This window comes from Vulpes vulpes, chromosome 13 (genome assembly GCF_048418805.1).
Source record: "Vulpes vulpes isolate BD-2025 chromosome 13, VulVul3, whole genome shotgun sequence".
In the NCBI taxonomy this organism is placed as follows: Eukaryota; Metazoa; Chordata; class Mammalia; order Carnivora; family Canidae; genus Vulpes; species Vulpes vulpes.
Genome location: NC_132792.1, coordinates 82,104,153 through 82,123,472, shown reverse-complemented (window position 1 = coordinate 82,123,472; position 19,320 = coordinate 82,104,153). Strand labels below are relative to the sequence as shown.

Here is a 19,320-nt window from a genome sequence, read left to right as displayed (position 1 = left end):
ACATTTGAGGCTGGATAATTCTTCGTTGGGAGACTGTCTTGTGCACTGCAGGATGTTTAGCAGCAGCAACACTGGCCTCTCTACTCATGAGATGTTGTAGCATCCCTCCTCCTGTGACAAACCTCTGTAGACATTGTCAAATTCCCATGGACAGCAAGATCTACCACAAATGTCCTATCAATATTCAGTTGAAAACCACTGTTCTAATCTAATACCAACTCTTATCTAATTAATGCTAAATCTAAATGGGAAGGATCTTCTTTTAAAGAATAACAAAAAAATTTTTACATCCATTTTACAATTTTTGCTCAAAGAAGGTTTCAAATAATTGACTCGCTAGTTATTTCTCTTTTAGTGGCAATAATCCAAGATGTGGGTAACTCATTTACAAAGACCTCTTTCATGGAGTTATTAATAATGTTGAAAGCTAGAAATAACCTGAATGTCCAATGACAGGGGAAAGACTAATTGAAAAAATAATGTACATCCAACAGAATATCATGTAGCTGTTTAAAAGCCACAACTCTGAGATCATTACCCGAGAGGAAATCAAGAGTCAGATGCTTAGCTCATGTGCCTCAAATCCAACACATTTAAATTTATTCTTAAATATTTAAAAATTTTTATTTTAACTGATTTTAACATGACTACACTTTTCTTCTCCTTTAATCAACAAGGATGAATTACAAAGTATTACACACCCTCATACTGACCATCTTTATATTCCCAGAATTTGGGAATGGTGTTCTATATCTCTAGATACTGTCAATGGCACATTAGAACTTAAGGACTATAACATAGATAAAATTAAACGGTCTATTTGGAAGGGGAGATGCGAACTCATTTACTTTTACCTTTCCTTTTATTCAATCAATCCTTCTAAAGCTTTGTTTCATTTTACTGTTTTCAAGCTTGAATGAAATGCTTAGCCTATTAATATCCTTTTTTCCCCTTCTTGCTTTAAAGGCTGGCCAAATCCTGTTTAGGAAAGCATCATCTAGTTATTTTCTAGAGTCTCTAATGGCAGTACTGATTTATTCTTTCATCCAAAAATGATTTGTAACAGCTGCTGCTTTCCATATGTTATGCTTCTTTATTTCCTTTTCCCCGTTTTTTCTTATTATCAAGTTTTCTTTGTTCCTCTTTCCCTCTAGTAGTTTAAGGGGGAAAAAGTATCATTTCTATCCTAGTGGGGATTAGTCTTAAAATTTTGTAAAAGCATGTTTGAAGTTTTATTTTCTACTAGTGTGAAAGCATCTATTAATAAATTCCCATCTGGTAAAATATCTATGGTACAATTATCATAGGTTTCACTTACCTCTTCCTATAGACCAATCTCCCATATTTTCTTGAAATAATCTAGAACTTTGAATCCATATTTTTTTTTTACATTTTCAATTATTTCAAAACTATCATTTGTAGTAAGGTTCACAACAATAATTGTAATTATTTAGCATTAACTCTATATTTTACTTGGTTTCAATGCCCAAACCTACTTTCTATACTTATTTCATTTCTTTCAGCTCTTGGGTAATATTTTCTATTATTTTCTGGCATTCAATGTCAGAATGTGTTAAGTCTGATGCAAGTCTGACTGGTTCTTCTCTAAGATAACTTGTTTTTCTACCTTGCAAGGGCTTTTTCTTTTATTCTGAATATTTAGAAAATTCACCAGGATGCACCTAAATTTTTATTGTTTTTTAAAATATAGTCTTGGTGAGGACTTCGTGGTGCCTTTTAATCTTGAAATTAAAGGTGTTCTTCAGCTCAGAGACATTCTTCCATTATTTCTCTGGTCACTGCTTCATCTCAAAGTCCGCTGTTCTCTCAGAACCATGTAACACAGAGGTTTGAGACTTTTACGTGTTTTAAATGTTTTCTCATAATATTCACTTTAAATATCTTTTCCTGAATTCAGAGATTTTTCTCAAACTAACCTGGTATTTTCTGCACCATCTGTTTTGCTACTGAGTCTTAACTTTTTAAATAAATATGTTTTTATAAGTTTAAGAATCCTTTTGTTCTGTTTGTTTTTATAACCTCCTCTTGTTTTGGGAACTGAATTCCAGTTTTCCCTATTTCTTATACTATTTCACATGCTCTAAATGATCCAATTAGTCTCATCTTCTTGAGGTGCTGAATTTTTCAGCTGTAACATTTGTTCATCTTCACAGAAAAGTGCGGGCATCAAGTCTTAACCAAGTTTTTGTAGATGCTCCCACTGCTTAATATCAAAATCCCCTAAATCTTGGAACTGGAAGAAGCTGGTTAAAAGATACAAACTTCCAGTTATAAGATAAATAAGTACTATGGAGGTAATATACAACATGATGACTATAGCTGAACACTACTGTGTGATACAGAGAAAGGTTATTGAGAGTAAATCCTAAAGTTCTCATCATGTGTTGGGAGGCACAACATTCATATGAGTGTTCCTTCCTGTCTTTTTATTGTATTTATATGAGAAGATGGATGTTAGCAGAACGAACTGTGGTAATAATTTTATAATACATATAAATCAAGTCATCAAGCTGTATGCCTTAAATGTATACAGTGATGCATGTCAATCATTTATTAATAAAACTGAAAAAAAATCCTCTAAGTCTCAAACATATGGGGTCTTGTAAGACCCTTCTCTGATGCCAAGTAATAATGTAGATTTTTTTAATCACTGCATTTTACTCATTTCAATGATAAATAAGAACAAAAAAGCTTCTACTGCATGGGATTAAGGACCTGAAAAATTATATGCATTTCTCATTATTTATCATTATTCTTGTCAATGTTCACTGCTATTTGTACAACTGTATCTAACAACTGTTTTTGGCATCAGGCCTCAGAATTTTCCTTAAGACTATCAAGGAGCCAGTGCTGTAAGAAAAGTACACTCACATTTAAAATAAACACAGAAGGTGGATTTATTTTCACCTGGGGGAGTAAGGGGCACAGTACATTAACAGACCTAAAAGATAACCAGGAGGGGTGCCCAGCTGGTTCAGTTGGAGAAGCATGAGACTCTTGATCTTGGGGTTGCAAGTTCGAGCCCCACATTGGGTATAAAGATTACTTACAATAAGAAAAAGCTTTAAAAAAAAAAAAATGAATGACCAGGGCTATGCCATGTAAACAAGAATGACAGATCTAAGCAAAAAAACAGCTTATGCAAAGATGTGAAAGTACATTTAAAAAGACAAATGAAAAAATAAACATGAACAAATGGAAGAATGAATAACTGATGTCTTACAAGAAGTGTAAGCATCCCGATGTTTATAGCAGCAATGTTCACAATAGCCAAACTGTGGAAGGAGCCTCGGTGTCCATTGAAAGATGACTGGATAAAGAAGCTGTGGTCTATGTATACAATGGAATATTACTCAACCATTAGAAACGACAAATACCCACCATTTGCTGAGTGAAATAAGTCAATCTGAGAAGGACAAACATTATATGGTCTCATTCTTTGGGGAATATAAAAAATAGTGAAAAGGAATAAAGGGGAAAGGAGAAAAAATGAGTGGGAAATATCAGAAAGGGAGACAGAACATGAGAGACTCCTAACTCTGGGAAACGAACAAGGGGTGGTAGAAAGGGAAGTGGGCGGGGGGGTGGGGGTGACCGGGTGACAGGCACTGAGGGAGGCACTTGATGGGATGAGCACTGGGTGTTACTCTATGTGTTGGCAAATTGAACACCAAAAAAAAAAAAAAAAAAAAGAAGTGTAAGTAGCACAAAACTTATGGTGGACAAGAGAGGACAATCCAAGAAATGAGGATGAACAGGTGCAGAGAGGTCAGATTATATAGGCAATTATTCATGTTTCATTTACCCAATACACACACAGTAATTCTGCAAACTATAAAGATGGTACTCTATGGCCATACCACTGTGAACACACTCGATCTCATCTGATCTTGGAAGCTAAAGATGGTATTCTAAATAGCAGGAAGAGGGAGGAAAGAGGGATGAGATACTCAGCAAACAGACAAAAGCTGGTAGTTATTTAGAAAAAAGTTGGTCAGGAAAAAGACAAGGATTCCCAGTTTAATCACTCTTTTTTTTTTAAAGATTTTATTTATTTTAAAGATTTTATTTTTAAGTAATCTCCATACCCAACATGGGGCTCAAACTCACAACCCCAAGATCAAAAATCACACACTACCAACCAAGCCAGCCCGGCATCCCACACTTTTACCACTTCTATTCAACAGAGTCCTGAAATTTCAGCCAGAGCAGCTGGGCTATAATACATAAATAGGAATCCAAACTGGAAAGGAAGTTGTTAAACTATCTTTATTCACAAATGACATGATCTTGTATGTAGAAAATCCTAAAGAACCTACACACAAAAAACTGTTGGAGCTAATAAATTCAGCAAAGCCACAAAACACAAAATTAACACACAAAAATCAGTATTTCTATACATGAGCAATAACTCCAAAGAAGGAAATTAAGAAAATCCCACTTAAGGGGATGCCTGGGTGGCTCAGCGGTTTAGCGCCTGCCTTCGGCCCAAGGCATGATCCTGGAGTCCCAGGATCAAGTCCCACATTGGGCTCCCTGCATGAAGCCTGCTTCTCCCTCTGCCTGTGTCTCTGCCTTTCTCTCTGTGTCTCTCATGAATAAGCGGAAGGAAGGAAGGAAGGAAGGAAGGAAGGACGGACCCACTTACAACAGAATCAAGAAGAATGCTTCAGAATAAACTTAACCAAAAAGGTAAAAGATTTGTATACTGAAAACTACAAAACACAGCTGAAATTAAAGACAACCTAAAGAAATGCAAAGATACCCTGTATTCATGAATTAGATTTAAATACTAAAAATATAAACTACCTAAAGTGATATACTGATTCAGTATAATCTCTATCAAAATTCCAGTGACTATTTTTGCAGAAATATAAAAACCTCATCATAATATTTATATGGGGGACACCTGATGGCTCAGCAGTGAGCATCTGCTTTCAGCTCTGGGCATGATCCTGGGGTCTCAGGATCGAGTTCCACATTGGGCTCCCTGCATGGAGCCTGCTTCTCCCTCTGCCTGTGTCTCTGCCTCTCATGAATAAATAAATAAAATCTTTTTAAAAATAATAATATTTATATTGAATTTTATAGGACTCTAGCTGAAATAATCTTGAAAAAGAGTAACAAAGTTGGAAGACTCACACTTCCCAATTATAAAACTTATTGCAAAGTTATAGTTAATCATATCAGAGTGGTCTGGCAGAAAAACGTTCACAGAGATCAATGGAATAGAATATAGAGCTCAGAAATAAACTCTCAGATCTATGGTCATTTGACTTTCAACAAGCAGGTCAAATTCATTTAAGGTGGAAAGAAAAGTCAACAAATGGCGTTGGGAAAACTAGATATCTACATGCAAAAAAATGAAGCTTTCACCATATACAAAAATTAACTAAAATGGATCAAAGACCAAATGTAAGAGCTAAAACTAAAAAACTCTTAGAAGAAAGCATAGGAATTGAAAATCATCATGATCCTGGATTTGGTAATGGTTTCTTAAATTATGACACCAAAAGCACAGGTGACCAAAAAATACACTGGACTTAAAATTTAAAACTTTTGTGCATCAATGACAATATACAGTTAAAAGGAAACACTTGGATTGGGAGAAAACTTGGGTATCATATATTTGACAAGGGATCAATAGCCACAATATACAAAAAACTTCTACAATTTAATAATAAAAGGATAAACAACATAAAAAAAAGGAAGACATCTATTAGAATGGCCAAAATCTGGAACACTGATAACACCAAATGCCGACAAGGATATAAAGCACAAGAACTCTCATTCATTGTTGGTGAGAATACAAAATGGTACAGTCACTTTGGAAAACATTTTGGCAGTTTCTTACAAAATTAAACATATTCTTACCATATGATCCAGTAATTGCACTCCTTCCTGTTTACCCAAAGAAGTTGAAAACTTATGTCTACACAAAAACTGGACACAGATGTTTACAGCAGCTTAATGCACAACTGCCAAAACTTGGAAGAAACCAAGACGTCCTTCGGCAGATGAATGGATAAACAAACTATGGTACATCCAAAGGAGTATTATTCAGTGTTAAAAAGAAATGAACTCTCCAGCGTCAAAGACATGTAAGAACCTTAAATACATATTACTAAGTGAAAGAATTACTTACCATGTGATTCCAACTATAGAACATTTTGGAAAAGGTGAAACTATGTAGACAATAAAAAGATCAATGTGGTTGCTGGGGTTGCAGAAGGTAGGAATGAAAAGGGAGAGAACTGGATTTTTATATATGGTGCCATAATGATGGAACACCTGTACATATGCCCAAACCCTCAGAATGTACACCACAAGAAATGAACCCCAAGGTAAACTATGGACTTTGGGTCTTTGCAATATATCAATGTAGGTTCATCAACTTTTAACATACATAACCACTCTGGTGGGGGATTTGATAATGTGGAAGGTTATACATGTGTGGGGGCAGGCGGTATATGAGAAATTTCTGTATTTTCCCCTCAATTTTGCTGTGAACCTAAAACTGCTCTTATAAAATGATGTCTTAGGAAAAAAAATAGGTGAAGGGCTTGAAAAGATATTTCTTCAAAAACATACAAGTAGTCAATAAACACATGAAAAAGATACTCAACATCCTTAGTCATTACAGAAACGCGTATCTTTTTTTAAATTTTTTGTATTATTAATTTATGATAGTCATACAGAGAGAGAGAGAGAGAGAGAGAGAGAGAGAAGCAGAGACATAGGCAGAGGGAGAAGAAGGCTCCATGCACTAGGAGCCTGACATGGGATTCGATCCCGGGTCTCCAGGATCGCGCCCTGGGACAAAGGCAGGCGCCAAACCGCTGCGCCACCCAGGGATCCCCAGAAATGCATATCTAAACCACTTCATACCCACTGGTATGACTATAATTTTATTTTTGCATGACTATAACTTTATAAATGAAAAAAGTGTTTGGGAGGATATGAAGAAATTAGAAGCCTCAAAACACCGCTAGCTAGTGGGAATATAAAATGTTGCAGCCACTTCTATAGTTTTCTATAAATAGTTTAGCAGTTACTCAAAAAGTTAAACATAGAATTGCCGTATTATCCAGCAACTTCACTTCCAGGTCCAAATCCAAAAGAATTAAAAACAAGGACTCCAATGGCTATCTGCACAACAATGTTAACAGCAGCATTATACATAGTAGTAAAAAGGTAGAAACAAGTGTCTGTTAACAGATGAATGGAGAAACAAAATGTGGTAGGTACATACAAAAAAATTAGTTGGACATAAAAAGAAATGAAACTGATAACAGGCTACAACACATAGCTCAACCCTGACAACATTATGCTAAGTGAAATAAGCCAGATACAAGGGGGCAAACATTGTGTGATTCCACTTGTATGAGGTATCTAGATTAGGTAAATTCACAGATAGAAAGTAGAGGAGAAAAAAAGAAAAAGAAAGAGAAAAGTAAAGAAAAAGAAAAAAGAAAGAAGAGCAGAAGTTACCAGGGGGAGGGAAAAATAGGGAAGTATTGCTTAATGGGTACAGAGTTTCTATTCAGGGTGCTAAAAGGGTTTTGGAAACAGTGGTGATGGTTGCACAACATTACAAAGGGAATCGATGACATTAAAATATACACTTAAAAATGGCTAAAATGGAACATTTTGTTACATATATTTTATCACAAAAAATTAACTGGATGTCTACCTCATTCCTTTTATCAGAATAAAATCCTAGTTGAGCAATTATTTAAACATTAAAAAAAAATCATACAATAGTATAAGAAAACATTGGAGAGAGCAGCCCTGGTGGCTCAGCGGTTTAGCGCCACCTTCAGCCCAGGGTGGGATCCTGGAGACCCGGGATCGAGTCCCATGTCAGGCTCCCTGCATGGAGCCTGCTTCTCCCTCTGCCTGTCTCTGCCTTTCTCTCACTGTCTCTCATGAATAAATAAAATCTTAAAAAAAGAAAAGAAAAAGAAAACATTGGAGAAAATTTTTTGTAATCATAGAATAGACAAGAGCTTTCTAAGCTGTGGTATGAAAACCTAGAAAAGGCTGATAAATCTGATTTCATAAAAATTTAAATTTTCTACAGGAAAAAAATACTATCAACAAGGCCAAAGGTAATTGAGACATTAAAAAAATATTTACAATACATGATAAAGGCTTAACTTCCTTAATGTGTAAAGAACTCCTACATACTGGGATCCCTGGGTGGCGCAGCGGTTTGGTGCCTGCCTTTGGCCCAGGGCACGATCCTGGGGACCCGGGATCGAATCCCACATCGGGCTCCTGGTGCATGGAGCCTGCTTCTCCCTCTGCCTGTGTCTCTGCCTCTCTCTCTCTCTCTGTGTGACTATCATAAATAAATAAAAAAAATTAAAAAAAAAAAAAAGAACTCCTACATATCAAAAAGAGAAAGGCAATACAAATAGCTCCTAAAAAAGAGAAGTTGTTCAACTTCACTCACTGCAACAGAAATTGCAAATTATAACTACAGTAAGACCATTTTTCACCTATCAGGTAAAGATCAGAAAGTTTTAGAATATAACTGGGTAGGTGAAAGTATAAGGAAACAAGTACTTTCTTATACCATTGATGGAAGTGTACTTAATGCGAAAAAACTAAGGTGCAGAACAGAATGCTAATATTTGTTTCATAGGGGTGGGACAGACAGAGGGAGGTAGAAAGGGAAGCAGGCAATGATTAAAATATAAATCAATGCAGAAGCAGTTCTGTCATGGACTAACTGCAATTTTCTAAGGATACCTGAGCATACCAGCCCTTGACTAGGAACAGACTCTGGGAGCCATACCACCTTAACTCTAACCCATCTAAAGAATTCCTGGAAGCACCATTAAGTACAGTTGATCCTTGAACAAAATGGGTATTTTCTCTTCCTTATGATTTTCTTTATAACATTTTCATTCCTCTAGCTTACTTTATTGTAAGAATGCAGTACATAATATACATAACATACAAGATATGTGTTAATCGACTGTGTTATGGATAAGGCTTCCAATCAACAATAGGCTATTAGCAGCTAAGTTTAAGGAAGTCAAAAGTTATATGTAGATTTCTGACTGTGCAGGGGTTGGGGCCCCTAACCCTGATTGTCAAAGGGTCAACTAGAAACTGCAAAAAAGGAACTGATAGCTTTCAGAGTATAACACTGTCTAAATACAGTGAAAAAACAAAGTATGAGATTTTCTTTAGAGGAATGAAAGGAGTTTGAAAAAAAGTTACAAAAGATCAGTGACATAAGCCAAATTAAACTGACAGAACAAAGAGCATATTAAATCAAACATACTGGTTGCAAAAGGAATAAGATGCATACATTAAAACAAACATGAAAATACCACACTGAAAAGCACCAGAAATTCATAGATAGAAGTGTCTAATGTGTAATCAGTTTCTTGACGACCAGGACTTTTTTCCCAGAGGTCATCAACCCCAGCACTCTGAAATGACATGCTAAATTTTAGAGGATTTTATAGTATGCGGACATTTCTCTTGGTCATACATTTCACTTGAAAGGTGTCTAAAGTTGCTTAAGATCTTTAAAAGCAAGGATTTCACTGTTAAGCCAAAACCACTGCCTGAACCATCACTACTATACCATAAACAGAACATTAAATTAGCATTCACTAAAGACATTAATTTTTAACAGCTAGTTCAGACAATAGCCAGGCAAGCTAGAACATCATTCCAATTAAGACTGTAACAAGAAAAGTTTAAGTTTAGTATTCTACTCAGAACAGTAGAGTCAGAATTTACATACTTTAAAATTATCATGCTAAACCTTATTTCTTCCTCAATTATCAACTGCTATGTTTTAAATTTTACATGCTAGACTGATTTAGTACATAGCTAAAGCATGCTACCCAAAATAATAGAGAGTATTATAAAAGTTCTAATCTGCCAGTTAGTTTAAAGAAGCCCCAACAGGGTTGCAAGGGTGGCTCAGTTGCCTGAGTGTTCAGCTCTTGATTTCGGTTCAAGTTATGATCTCAGGGTCATGGAATCAAGCCCCACGTCCGGCTCTGTACTCAGCAGAGTCTGCTTCTCTCTCTCCCTCTGCTCCTCCCTGCTCATGCTCGCTCTCTCTTCTAAATAAATAAACAAACAAGCCCCAAAAGCTTACTACCAAGAAACAGCTACTTTAACGAGCACTAAGTGAAACTACCACATGCACCATGATGAGAAGAGAGAACACAGAGAATCTGGATAAGAATTTCCAAGGGAAAAAAAAAAAAGAATTTCCAAGGAAGACAAATCCTATGTATGCTCATTTGAGAATGTGAAAAGCACACCTGTGTTATTTTTAATCTTGCTTTCCTAGAGCTGATATGTCATCTCTGATTTAGTCTCTGGAAAGAGACTGTGAAGGATAAGAGAGGAGATCAAGCAGGGAGACAGAACAAGAGGCAAACAGGAGACTGGAAGAGCCATAACATATCTCTAACTGGCAAAAGGGAATTATGTGCGTCGTAGCAATCTGGGAGAAGCCAAAAAGAGTTCTTGGAGATTCTAGTTAAAATCAAGAAATTGAGGGGAGCCTGAGTAGCTGAGTTGGTTAAGCATCTGACTCTTCATCAGGTCATGATCTCAGGATTGTGAAATGGAGCCCCATATCAGGCAGGCTCTGTGCTGGGTGTGAAGCCTGCTTAAGATTCTCCTGCTCAAAAAAAAAAGATTCTCCTGCTCCTCTGCCCATTAAAAAAAAAAAAAAAAAAATTATCACGAAATTGAAAAAGGCAAGCTAGAAAGGCTAGAGGACAAACACTGACTGGATTTCCACAACTATAGGCAGTACCAGTAACTACAGAACGTATATCAAAGGCAAAACATAGTTATAATCCCTAGTTATATATTATCTATTGGGGCACCATTCCCAAGGCTGCTTTCCCTTAAAGCTGGGTCCTTTAAAAATAGGGTCCTTACCTATTTTTTTTAAAGATTTTATTTATTTATTCATAAGAGACACACAGAAAGAGGCAGGGACATAGGCAGAGGGAGAAGCAGGCTCCGCACAAGGAGCCCAATGCAGGACTCCATCCCAGGACCCTGGGATCATGCCCTGAGCGGAAGGCAGATGCTCAATCACTGAGCCACCCAGGCATCCCCTGGGGTCCTTATCTAATGAAGAGTCACAGAGATCTACATGAGAATGTGACAAAAATTATGGAATCTCTACAGACAAAAATACCCAAATACACTCACACATATACATGATTCAACATACAGTTTCAGGGGACTTGGAAATCACTTTCCAGTTTAATCCATGGATCTCATATACTGTCTTGAAGGCCTCCAATCCCAAAATGACCCCACCTATTTTAACACATTCCATTCTCTCCTTGCTATGAAAAATTTAAGTGATTCCCTCAGCATCATTATTCTCAGGTTCTTAAGGAGAAAGCAGTGTAAGCAGTCAGGTGGCAAAGTGGGATAGCACAGAAATGAGAATTATAAGGACTAAATTTAGGTCCCACCCATGTCACTGTTAGACACGGTGGTAACCTTACCTAAGTCCCAATCTCATGTTGGAGGGGCATCTCCTCAGCTGTGAATGAAGGGGCTGGGATAAACCAATATGCTGACATTTTATTTATTTTTAAGATTTGTAAGTAATCTTTACATCTAACATAGGGCTCAAACTCACAACCCTAAGATCAAGAGTCACATGCTCCACAAACTGAGCCAGCCAGGCACCCCAAGGTGCTGACATTTTAAAAGGGGAACAGCATTCTTTTTCTTTAGTGAATACTGGGCACCTAACATGTCTCAGAACTACAGGCAAATGATGGGGAAACAAAGAAAAACAAAGTACCCCTGAAAGAGCTAGACACAGACGTAGACAGTTATAAAACAATGTGATTCGTTCTCTAATAAGGAGTCAGAGAAGGAACATATAACTTTACCTAAAGAGACCAGAGACTAGTCTTGAAGAGGTTTTCTAGGTAGAAAAGGTAGGCACAGAATACATCCAACATGTGCAAAGACTCCAAAAGTGTGAGAAAGCAGGCTATTTTTAAGGAAACTTAAGGACTCTGTATAGCAAGAACACATGCAACCATGTAAAACTCCAAGCCCTAGGGTTAAACATTTGTAGGACAATGTGCAGTACACACTGCAAAGGAATTGTTTTAGAATAAGAAAGCTTTGATCTATCGTTTGGCTACCCGTTATAAATACTACAAAAACAGACTTCCCTTGATACCCTACTTCTAAAACTTAGCTGACTCACAAATGGCTCTTACTCTGACAATACTTGAACTGCAAATTTCTAATGAAGAAAAACAGCCAGTTAAGAGTTTCATGGTTCCTAAACTCTGATTAGTCAACTAAATTCTTTCTGAGCCACCATTTACTAGAAACATTATTCCATCCTGTCTTTGTTGTTTGTTTGTTTTTTTTCCATTTCCCTATAGTTTTATTCCCTTCCCTGAAATCTCATAAAAGCTCCATTCTTTTTTTGCCCTTCTCATACCCCAGCCTGATTCAGACAGCAATCAGCAGTGACTAAAGACAAAAAAGCAATCATGAACATTTCTCAAAAAGCCAGTTAACCTCAGACTACCTTAATGTCATTAGTTGGGGACGCCTGGGTGGCTCAGTGATTGAGCATATGCCTTCAGCTCAGGGCGTGATCCCGGGTCCTGGGATCGAGTTCCACATTGGGCTCCCTGCAGGGAGACTGCTTCTCCCTCTGCCTGTGTCTCTGCTTCTCTCTCTGCATCTCTCATGAATAAATAAATAAAATCTTAAAAAAAAAATGTCATTAGTTTGTCCGTCAAACCAAATTAGGCTTTTCCAGCAATCTCACCTCTGCCAGTTGTGCCCTTTCAAGACAGTTCTTCCATCTGTGTGCTCTTGCTCCCATCAGCACCTACTTTCCAAGGGTTTTTGATTCCAACAGTAATCCCTTCTATGTCTTCAACTTCCAATCTCTCTCTTTAGGCTTATCCTCTGTCACCTCCCCCACCCACCCACCCCTTACTTCATGTAAACATATCAAGTTACCCTTCCCTGGGAAGAAGTCATTACTCCACAAATATTTATCATGCATTTAAGTGCCTGATGCTATGTAAGACCTTGGTACTGCCTGCATGAAGCTCTGATGAGATAGTGCAGAAAATAAATTCATAGTCTGTTCTGCTCTGACCCCATAATCCATTCCCAAGAAACCTATTACCACAAGTTATGTCATAGGGGCACCTGGGTGCCTCAGTCAGTTAAGCGTCTGCCTTCCGCTCAGGTCATGATCCCAGGGTCCTGGAACTGAGCCCCATATAGGGTCCCTACTCAGCAGGGAGCCTGCTTCTCCTCCCTCTGCTGATATTCCTGCTTGTACTCTGGCTCTAGCAAATAAATTTTTAAAAATCTTAAAAAAAAAAAAAAAAAAAACTATGTTATAAAAGCAACTGTTCAAAACTGGGTAAAAAGGAGTAAGGGGCCACTCCCAGACTGAAAATAATCAATTCATTTTTCTCTTCCTGCAAGACTTTCAGTAAGGTTTAAAGTCAAAGTTCTCACACTACTAAGTTCAACTTTAGTTTTATATAGTTTTTGCCCAAGATCAAAGCCTTTTTCCTAATCCAATTAACATTGCCAAAAAAATGAACACAAATAGCACTCAGTATTGTGACAAAGCAGAGCCCACTTAAGCACTTTTTCCTTACTCAAGTAATAGTTGTTTGCTTAATGCAAATTTGTGTTCCTTAAATAATCTGCTGCATATGACATCCAACACACTGCTATGAAAGAGGAAGTCCTAGAACACTATAGAGTATGTAACAGAGGATCATATCCTGCATGAGAGGATCGGGAAGGACCCCACCAAGGAAGTGAGACTTCAGGGATGAGTAGGAGGTAGTTAAGCAAAAATGGAGGGGAAAGGAGGAGAAGTAGTGCTAATGCAAAGACAGCTACAATTACGAAGGCCTTCAGGACAGAATAGACACGTATCAAGGAACAGAATCCAGTGGAAAGAAGGAAGAAAGTCATACGGAGAGGCAGGCCATGTCGTCTGTGAGCCACAGAAGAATCTGAGGTCTACATTATGAGCAATGGGAAACCACTGAAGGTTTTCAGTAAGAAGGGACATAACTGCTTCATTTTAGCTACCTGCCCCACTCCATTGGTCAATATGGGCTTCTTAAAAGAATGGTCTACATTTACTTGGTTGTACTTCTTCCCATGTTCTCTTCTCAATGCCCAGCTTGTCTTCTGTACTCCACTGAAATTGTTCTTCTTAAAGGTATCTGAAGGGACCTGGGTGGCTCAGTTGGTTAAGCATCGACTTTTGATTTAGGCTCAGGTCATGATCTCATCAGGGTTGTGAGATTGAGACCCATGTCAGGTTCACACCAGGCACCAAGCCTGCTTAAGATTCGCTCTCTCCCCCTCTCCTTCTGCCCTCCCCTCCCTTCCTCCCTCTCTCTAAAAAAATAAATAAAAAATAAAGGTATCTGACCATCTGCTCCTTAAGTCAATGGGCCCTTTCAGTTTTGACTTTATTTGTCCCATTTGCTGCATGTGGCACTCCTGACCATCAACTCTGTTCACACCTACAATCGATTTTCTCCCTACTTCTGTGGTTATTTTCCTCCAGTCTTTTTTGCAAGCTCCTTTCTTTACCTATGCCTTTAATTGTAGATGGTGGTCAAGATTTCTGTCATTGGGCTTCAGCATTTCCAAACCTTCCATATTTTCCCTGGATGAGTTCATCAGCATCTAGGACCCCAAACACCACCTATGTGCTCATGATTTCCCAAACCCTATTTACAGCTCAGGCCTCCTCTGGACCTATTTCCATATTGGTATCTTATAGGTATCTCAAGTGAACTGAATAGTTTCCAAGCCAAACACATCTATCCCCTACCACTTCAAATCTGTATTTCCCCTTCCTTTCTTCTGCCACTGCCTCGTCAGGTTTATTCCAACAGACCACTTCCCTGCACTACCTTCCTATGGTTAGCCCCATCAATTATACTAGTAGAGTGATCTTACTAAAAAGTAAATATGGTATGATCATACCATGATCATGATCATGATCATACCATCAAGTACTTCCAGGCTTAAAATTTCTCAATGAATCCTATCAATTAGCCCACATGCCAGTCTGATCTATAGGTACCTAATAGACTCTGTCTTACTCTCCAGCCTTAACCCTCCAGCATCTCAATTTCATTCCATTATCCTCACGAGGCTAATTTATTGGTAGTCCTCTTGGCATTCTATGCTCTGTGCCTCTGCACACATTCCTCCCTTCTCTGGAACACTAATTCTTTCCACCCTCCCTTATTCTCTTCACCTGGCCAACCTGTCCTTCAAGGCTTAGGGAAGGCTATCCCTCCTGCAGGAAGCATCACCAGAACTCCCAGGTGCACCCTTTTGGGTGATTAGACAACATTCTGTGCTTAATACCAGTTTTGCCTTTCTCACTTTTATGTTTTCATCTTCTTACCCATTTACTACTCCCCACCAGGCTGGATCCTTGAGAGCTGGAACTCAGTCTAATGTGATACATAATAGGCACCTTGGGAGTCAATGAATGAAAATAGGGAACTGTGAAGAAATCATCAAAAGAAGTCCTAGAATTGTGAGCTCAAGAGAATAAACTTCACTGTATTTTCGAGATGCCAAATCTCAAAGGTCCAGAGAAGGGACTGGCATACCACTAGTGCTCAATACAAATTTATAGTATGGCTGAATGGATATTCTAGAGTCAAAGGAAAACCCTTTTCCTCGACTTGCTTTCCATTACTTTCTTGTTTTGTGACCTACTTTTACTATAACACCAGTATGTATTGCATGATTTCTAAAGACCAAACTAATACTCTTCTTCTTCCATTAGGAAAAAAAAAAAAAAGTATGCACATTGACCAACCCACTAAAGGATTCCTTGGCACAAGTCCATGGAAGGTTTTCCTGAATTCCTTGAAATTGAATGTGAAATTTTCAGATGATGCAAGTAAGTATACTTTTCTGGTCAAAGGGATTACAGTTTCCATTAAGTTTCCAAAGATACTGAGGCACCTGAGTGGCTCAGTTTGTTAAGCATCTGTCTTTGGCTCAGGTCATGATCTCAGGGTCCTGGAATCAAGCCTCACATCTGGCTCCCTGTTCAACGGGAAGCCTGCTTCTCCCTATGCTTCTGCCCCCTGCTCGGGCTCTCTCCCCCTCTCATTCAAATAAAACCTTAAAAAAATTTTTTTCAAAGATATTAATGCTACTGCCACCCCCCCCCCAACCAAAATGTTAAGCTCAATTAAATCATAGCATTCACCTTTCTCTTCTCAAATCTGTACTTTGATATACCACCAGCAACTTGGAGACAGTAGCTTCTATTTAAACAATTGTAACTGGAGAAGACACAGCTGGCAGGCTCTCACATAAAGATTCCTACTAGAATTTGCATTTAAAATTTTCTATATTTGGTAAGGCCTTTACCAGCATTCTTAAAGGTTAGTACTCTTATTTTAACATACTCTGTAGTCATGTGAGTCAGGGTATTTATTATACTTCCTGCTAATGTCTTCAAGAAGAAACTGATACATTCTGAACATAAAGACAAACAATTCCTACTGTCCTTTAAATGAATTTAAGTGGGGAGAAACCTAAGATCATCCAGATTTATAGGAAAACCTTTTTTTTTTTCCCCTTTCCTGTATAAAGAGTGAACCGAACAGCAGAAACAACTTGTAACTGAACAACCACTCAATTTAATCTTGGGAATAATATGCTAATAATTAAGCAGTACAGAACAGGCAACTAAATCATTTTCAAAGATATAAATTTCTATTTGAATTAAAAGGTTCCCTGATGTGAACAAACTAGTCTCCTAAGAATTCAACTACATGATTCCATTCACACGATTCCAATAATAGGCAAGATGATCGTATGGCGGCAAGAAATGAGAGCAGCGATGGTCTAAGGGATGGAAGAAGGTGCAGCAGCGCACCTTCGGGGGGAACGCACAGGTTCCTTACCGTGACCTGGCTGGTACTCACACAGGACTGTGTGTCCAGAAAACTCGCTTAACTCCATACATAAAACCTGTGAGTCCTGCTGTATGGTAAGTATTTCCCAGTAAAGACGTTTTTTTTTTTTTTTTTTTTAGTAAAGACGTTTAAAAGGGAACATCCTTATTCTTCTAACGAACACAACCAAAGCCAGATACTCTCGTTCCTGGAAGCTGTGGGGACGACCCAGGCGCTGAGACGCCGGGCTCCCAGCGAACACCAAGGCTGCGGGTTCGCAGGGAGCGCGGCGGTCCGCACGGTTCGGGGGCCCCGGGCCCACCCACGGCAGCAAGGCCAGAGCCGGTCGAGCCTTCGGGCGCGGACGCCGCGCCGGCCCCGCTCGGCCACAGGACACCCGGCCAGGGAACGAGGTATCGGCGGGCAGACGCAGGCACCAGGGCGCGCGAAGGGGAGAGTATAAACCAGCCTCGCGGACGCCCCCCGCCCCGGGTCTCCCGCGCACCCCCAGCCTCCCCCGACCCTCCCGGGCGGCGGAGCACGCCCCCGCCCGCCACCAGGCGCCGCTGTGGAGCCGCCTTCCAGAACTAGCTCCGCGCTTGCGCTCACGAGAAGTACCCCCACCGCACACACACACACACACACACCCCCGCCCGCCTGAGGTCTTTTTTTTTCAGAAGGGACCAGAGACTCGCTCGGCGCAGGCGCGCCCCTGACGCGGCCCGCGCGCCACCACTTCCGCCCCGAGCGGGAGGCGGGGGAGGCGGGAGGGAGCCGGCGGGCACGAGCCCGGGTCCTCGGTGAGGACTGTGGCTGCTGCACGAGCCCGCGACTCACCAAGTACAGCTGCTGCCAACGATTCTGAGCATCCAACTCCTCAAACTCCCGCTCGACGGTGGCAGACATGGCGGCGGGAGCGAGCTGGCGCTAGCGGAGCCTGCGCCGGCGGAGAGGCTCAGGCCCCGCACGATCCGGGGAGAGCGCTGGCGCTGCGGCGCATGCGCGCTCTGTGCCCTGCCCCGCCCCCACGCCGGCCCGGCCGGCCGCGGGGAAAGTACCTGAAGCGTCGAACGTCAGCGCGCCGACTCGCGCCGCCCGAAGTCGCACGGCGGCGGGGCGGGGCGCTCGGAGGAGGCGTGGTCCCGAGGGCACCCAGGTGGAGTGGGGCGGGGCCAGGGGCCTCCCGAGGCTGCGGGGCGAGGGCGCCGGGGACTCGGTGGCTGGCTGCGCTCGAGCGGCGTGGAGCAGCGTCGGAGGCGGGAGCTGTGTGCGCGGGTTCCAGGAACGGAGCTCCCTGGAGCGGACCTCCTGACCTCTTGCTGTCCCATTTCTGGTTTTCGCTCTAGTCTTGATTTTTTAATGCAGTGTTTTCGTTTCATTTTAAGCGTCATTTAGATCAGTGTAGCGACCATGTCCAATTTTGAGACAAATTTCTCAGCCCTCTGGGAGAGCATAAACCAGCCCGGGTGCCAGCTCCTGTATACCTATGGGTTTTGTGCCAGATAAGCCTCTCCAGCAAAGGGAGAGGCCAGCTCTCCGGCAGTTACGGAGGATACAGGTGGTTAAGTAAACGTCACACAACTCAAACATTAATGTTACTTATAAAAAGAACAAATAATCTTTTACAGCGCACAAACGTGCTGGTTATAGAAGTGATCTCGCTTCAGATTAAGGTAATTCATTGCTGGTAAACTGTATGCTTATGGTAGCTTGTTACATCATCATCCTAACAAATGTGAAGGATTAAGAAAACTTTTAGCGGTGCTATCCAATATTGACGTTTAAATTTTTTCCTTCTAAAGATCTTTTTAAATATTTATTAATTTATTAATTTTAGAGGGAGAGAGGGCACGGGAGGAGGAGGAGCAGAGGGAGAGGGGGAATATCTCCTGCAGACTCCTCACTGAGCACAGAGCCCAACCTGGGGCTTGATCCCAGGACCCTGAGATCCTGACCTAAGTGCAATCAAGAGTGGAGGCTTAATCGACTGAGGCACCCAGGCATCCCATCCTTTACATTTTAATTAAAATTAAGTGACATGACAAAGATTCACTCCTCAAACAAATTCTACTCAGGTTCCTCTGAGCACTTTTTCAACTAGCCATTGACTTTTGGACTTCCCTGTTTCTCTTTAGCAAAATCATGCTAAGTCAGTTTATCCAGGTCCCCCTTAATACCTGATCACCCTCAATATTTAATCAGGTTTCTCATCTTCCACTATCCTCCCAATCATACCTGATCACCCTTGCCTGCCTTCAGCAAGAATCCTAGTAAGTCAGTTTAGTCAGAATGCCCCTGATGTTTTTTGTGTTAAAAACAAAAT

At 40.2% G+C, this 19,320-nt stretch overlaps 1 protein-coding gene across 2 annotated transcripts in view; it reads right to left on the bottom strand.

Annotated features, from left to right (window-relative positions):
• Positions 1-18,124, bottom strand: part of PTPN2 (protein tyrosine phosphatase non-receptor type 2) — an 86,580-nt gene extending 68,456 nt beyond the window's left edge. The window contains exon 1 of one of the 2 annotated variants that reach the window (XM_026005997.2): positions 17,835-18,124. In XM_026005997.2, coding sequence (XP_025861782.1) covers positions 17,835-17,903 — 69 coding nt within the window. In that variant the 5' untranslated portion in view covers positions 17,904-18,124. The remainder of the gene's footprint in view (positions 1-17,834) is intronic. The other variant, XM_026005996.2, reaches the window with a different exon arrangement.
• Between the last annotated feature and the right edge of the window lie 1,196 nt (positions 18,125-19,320).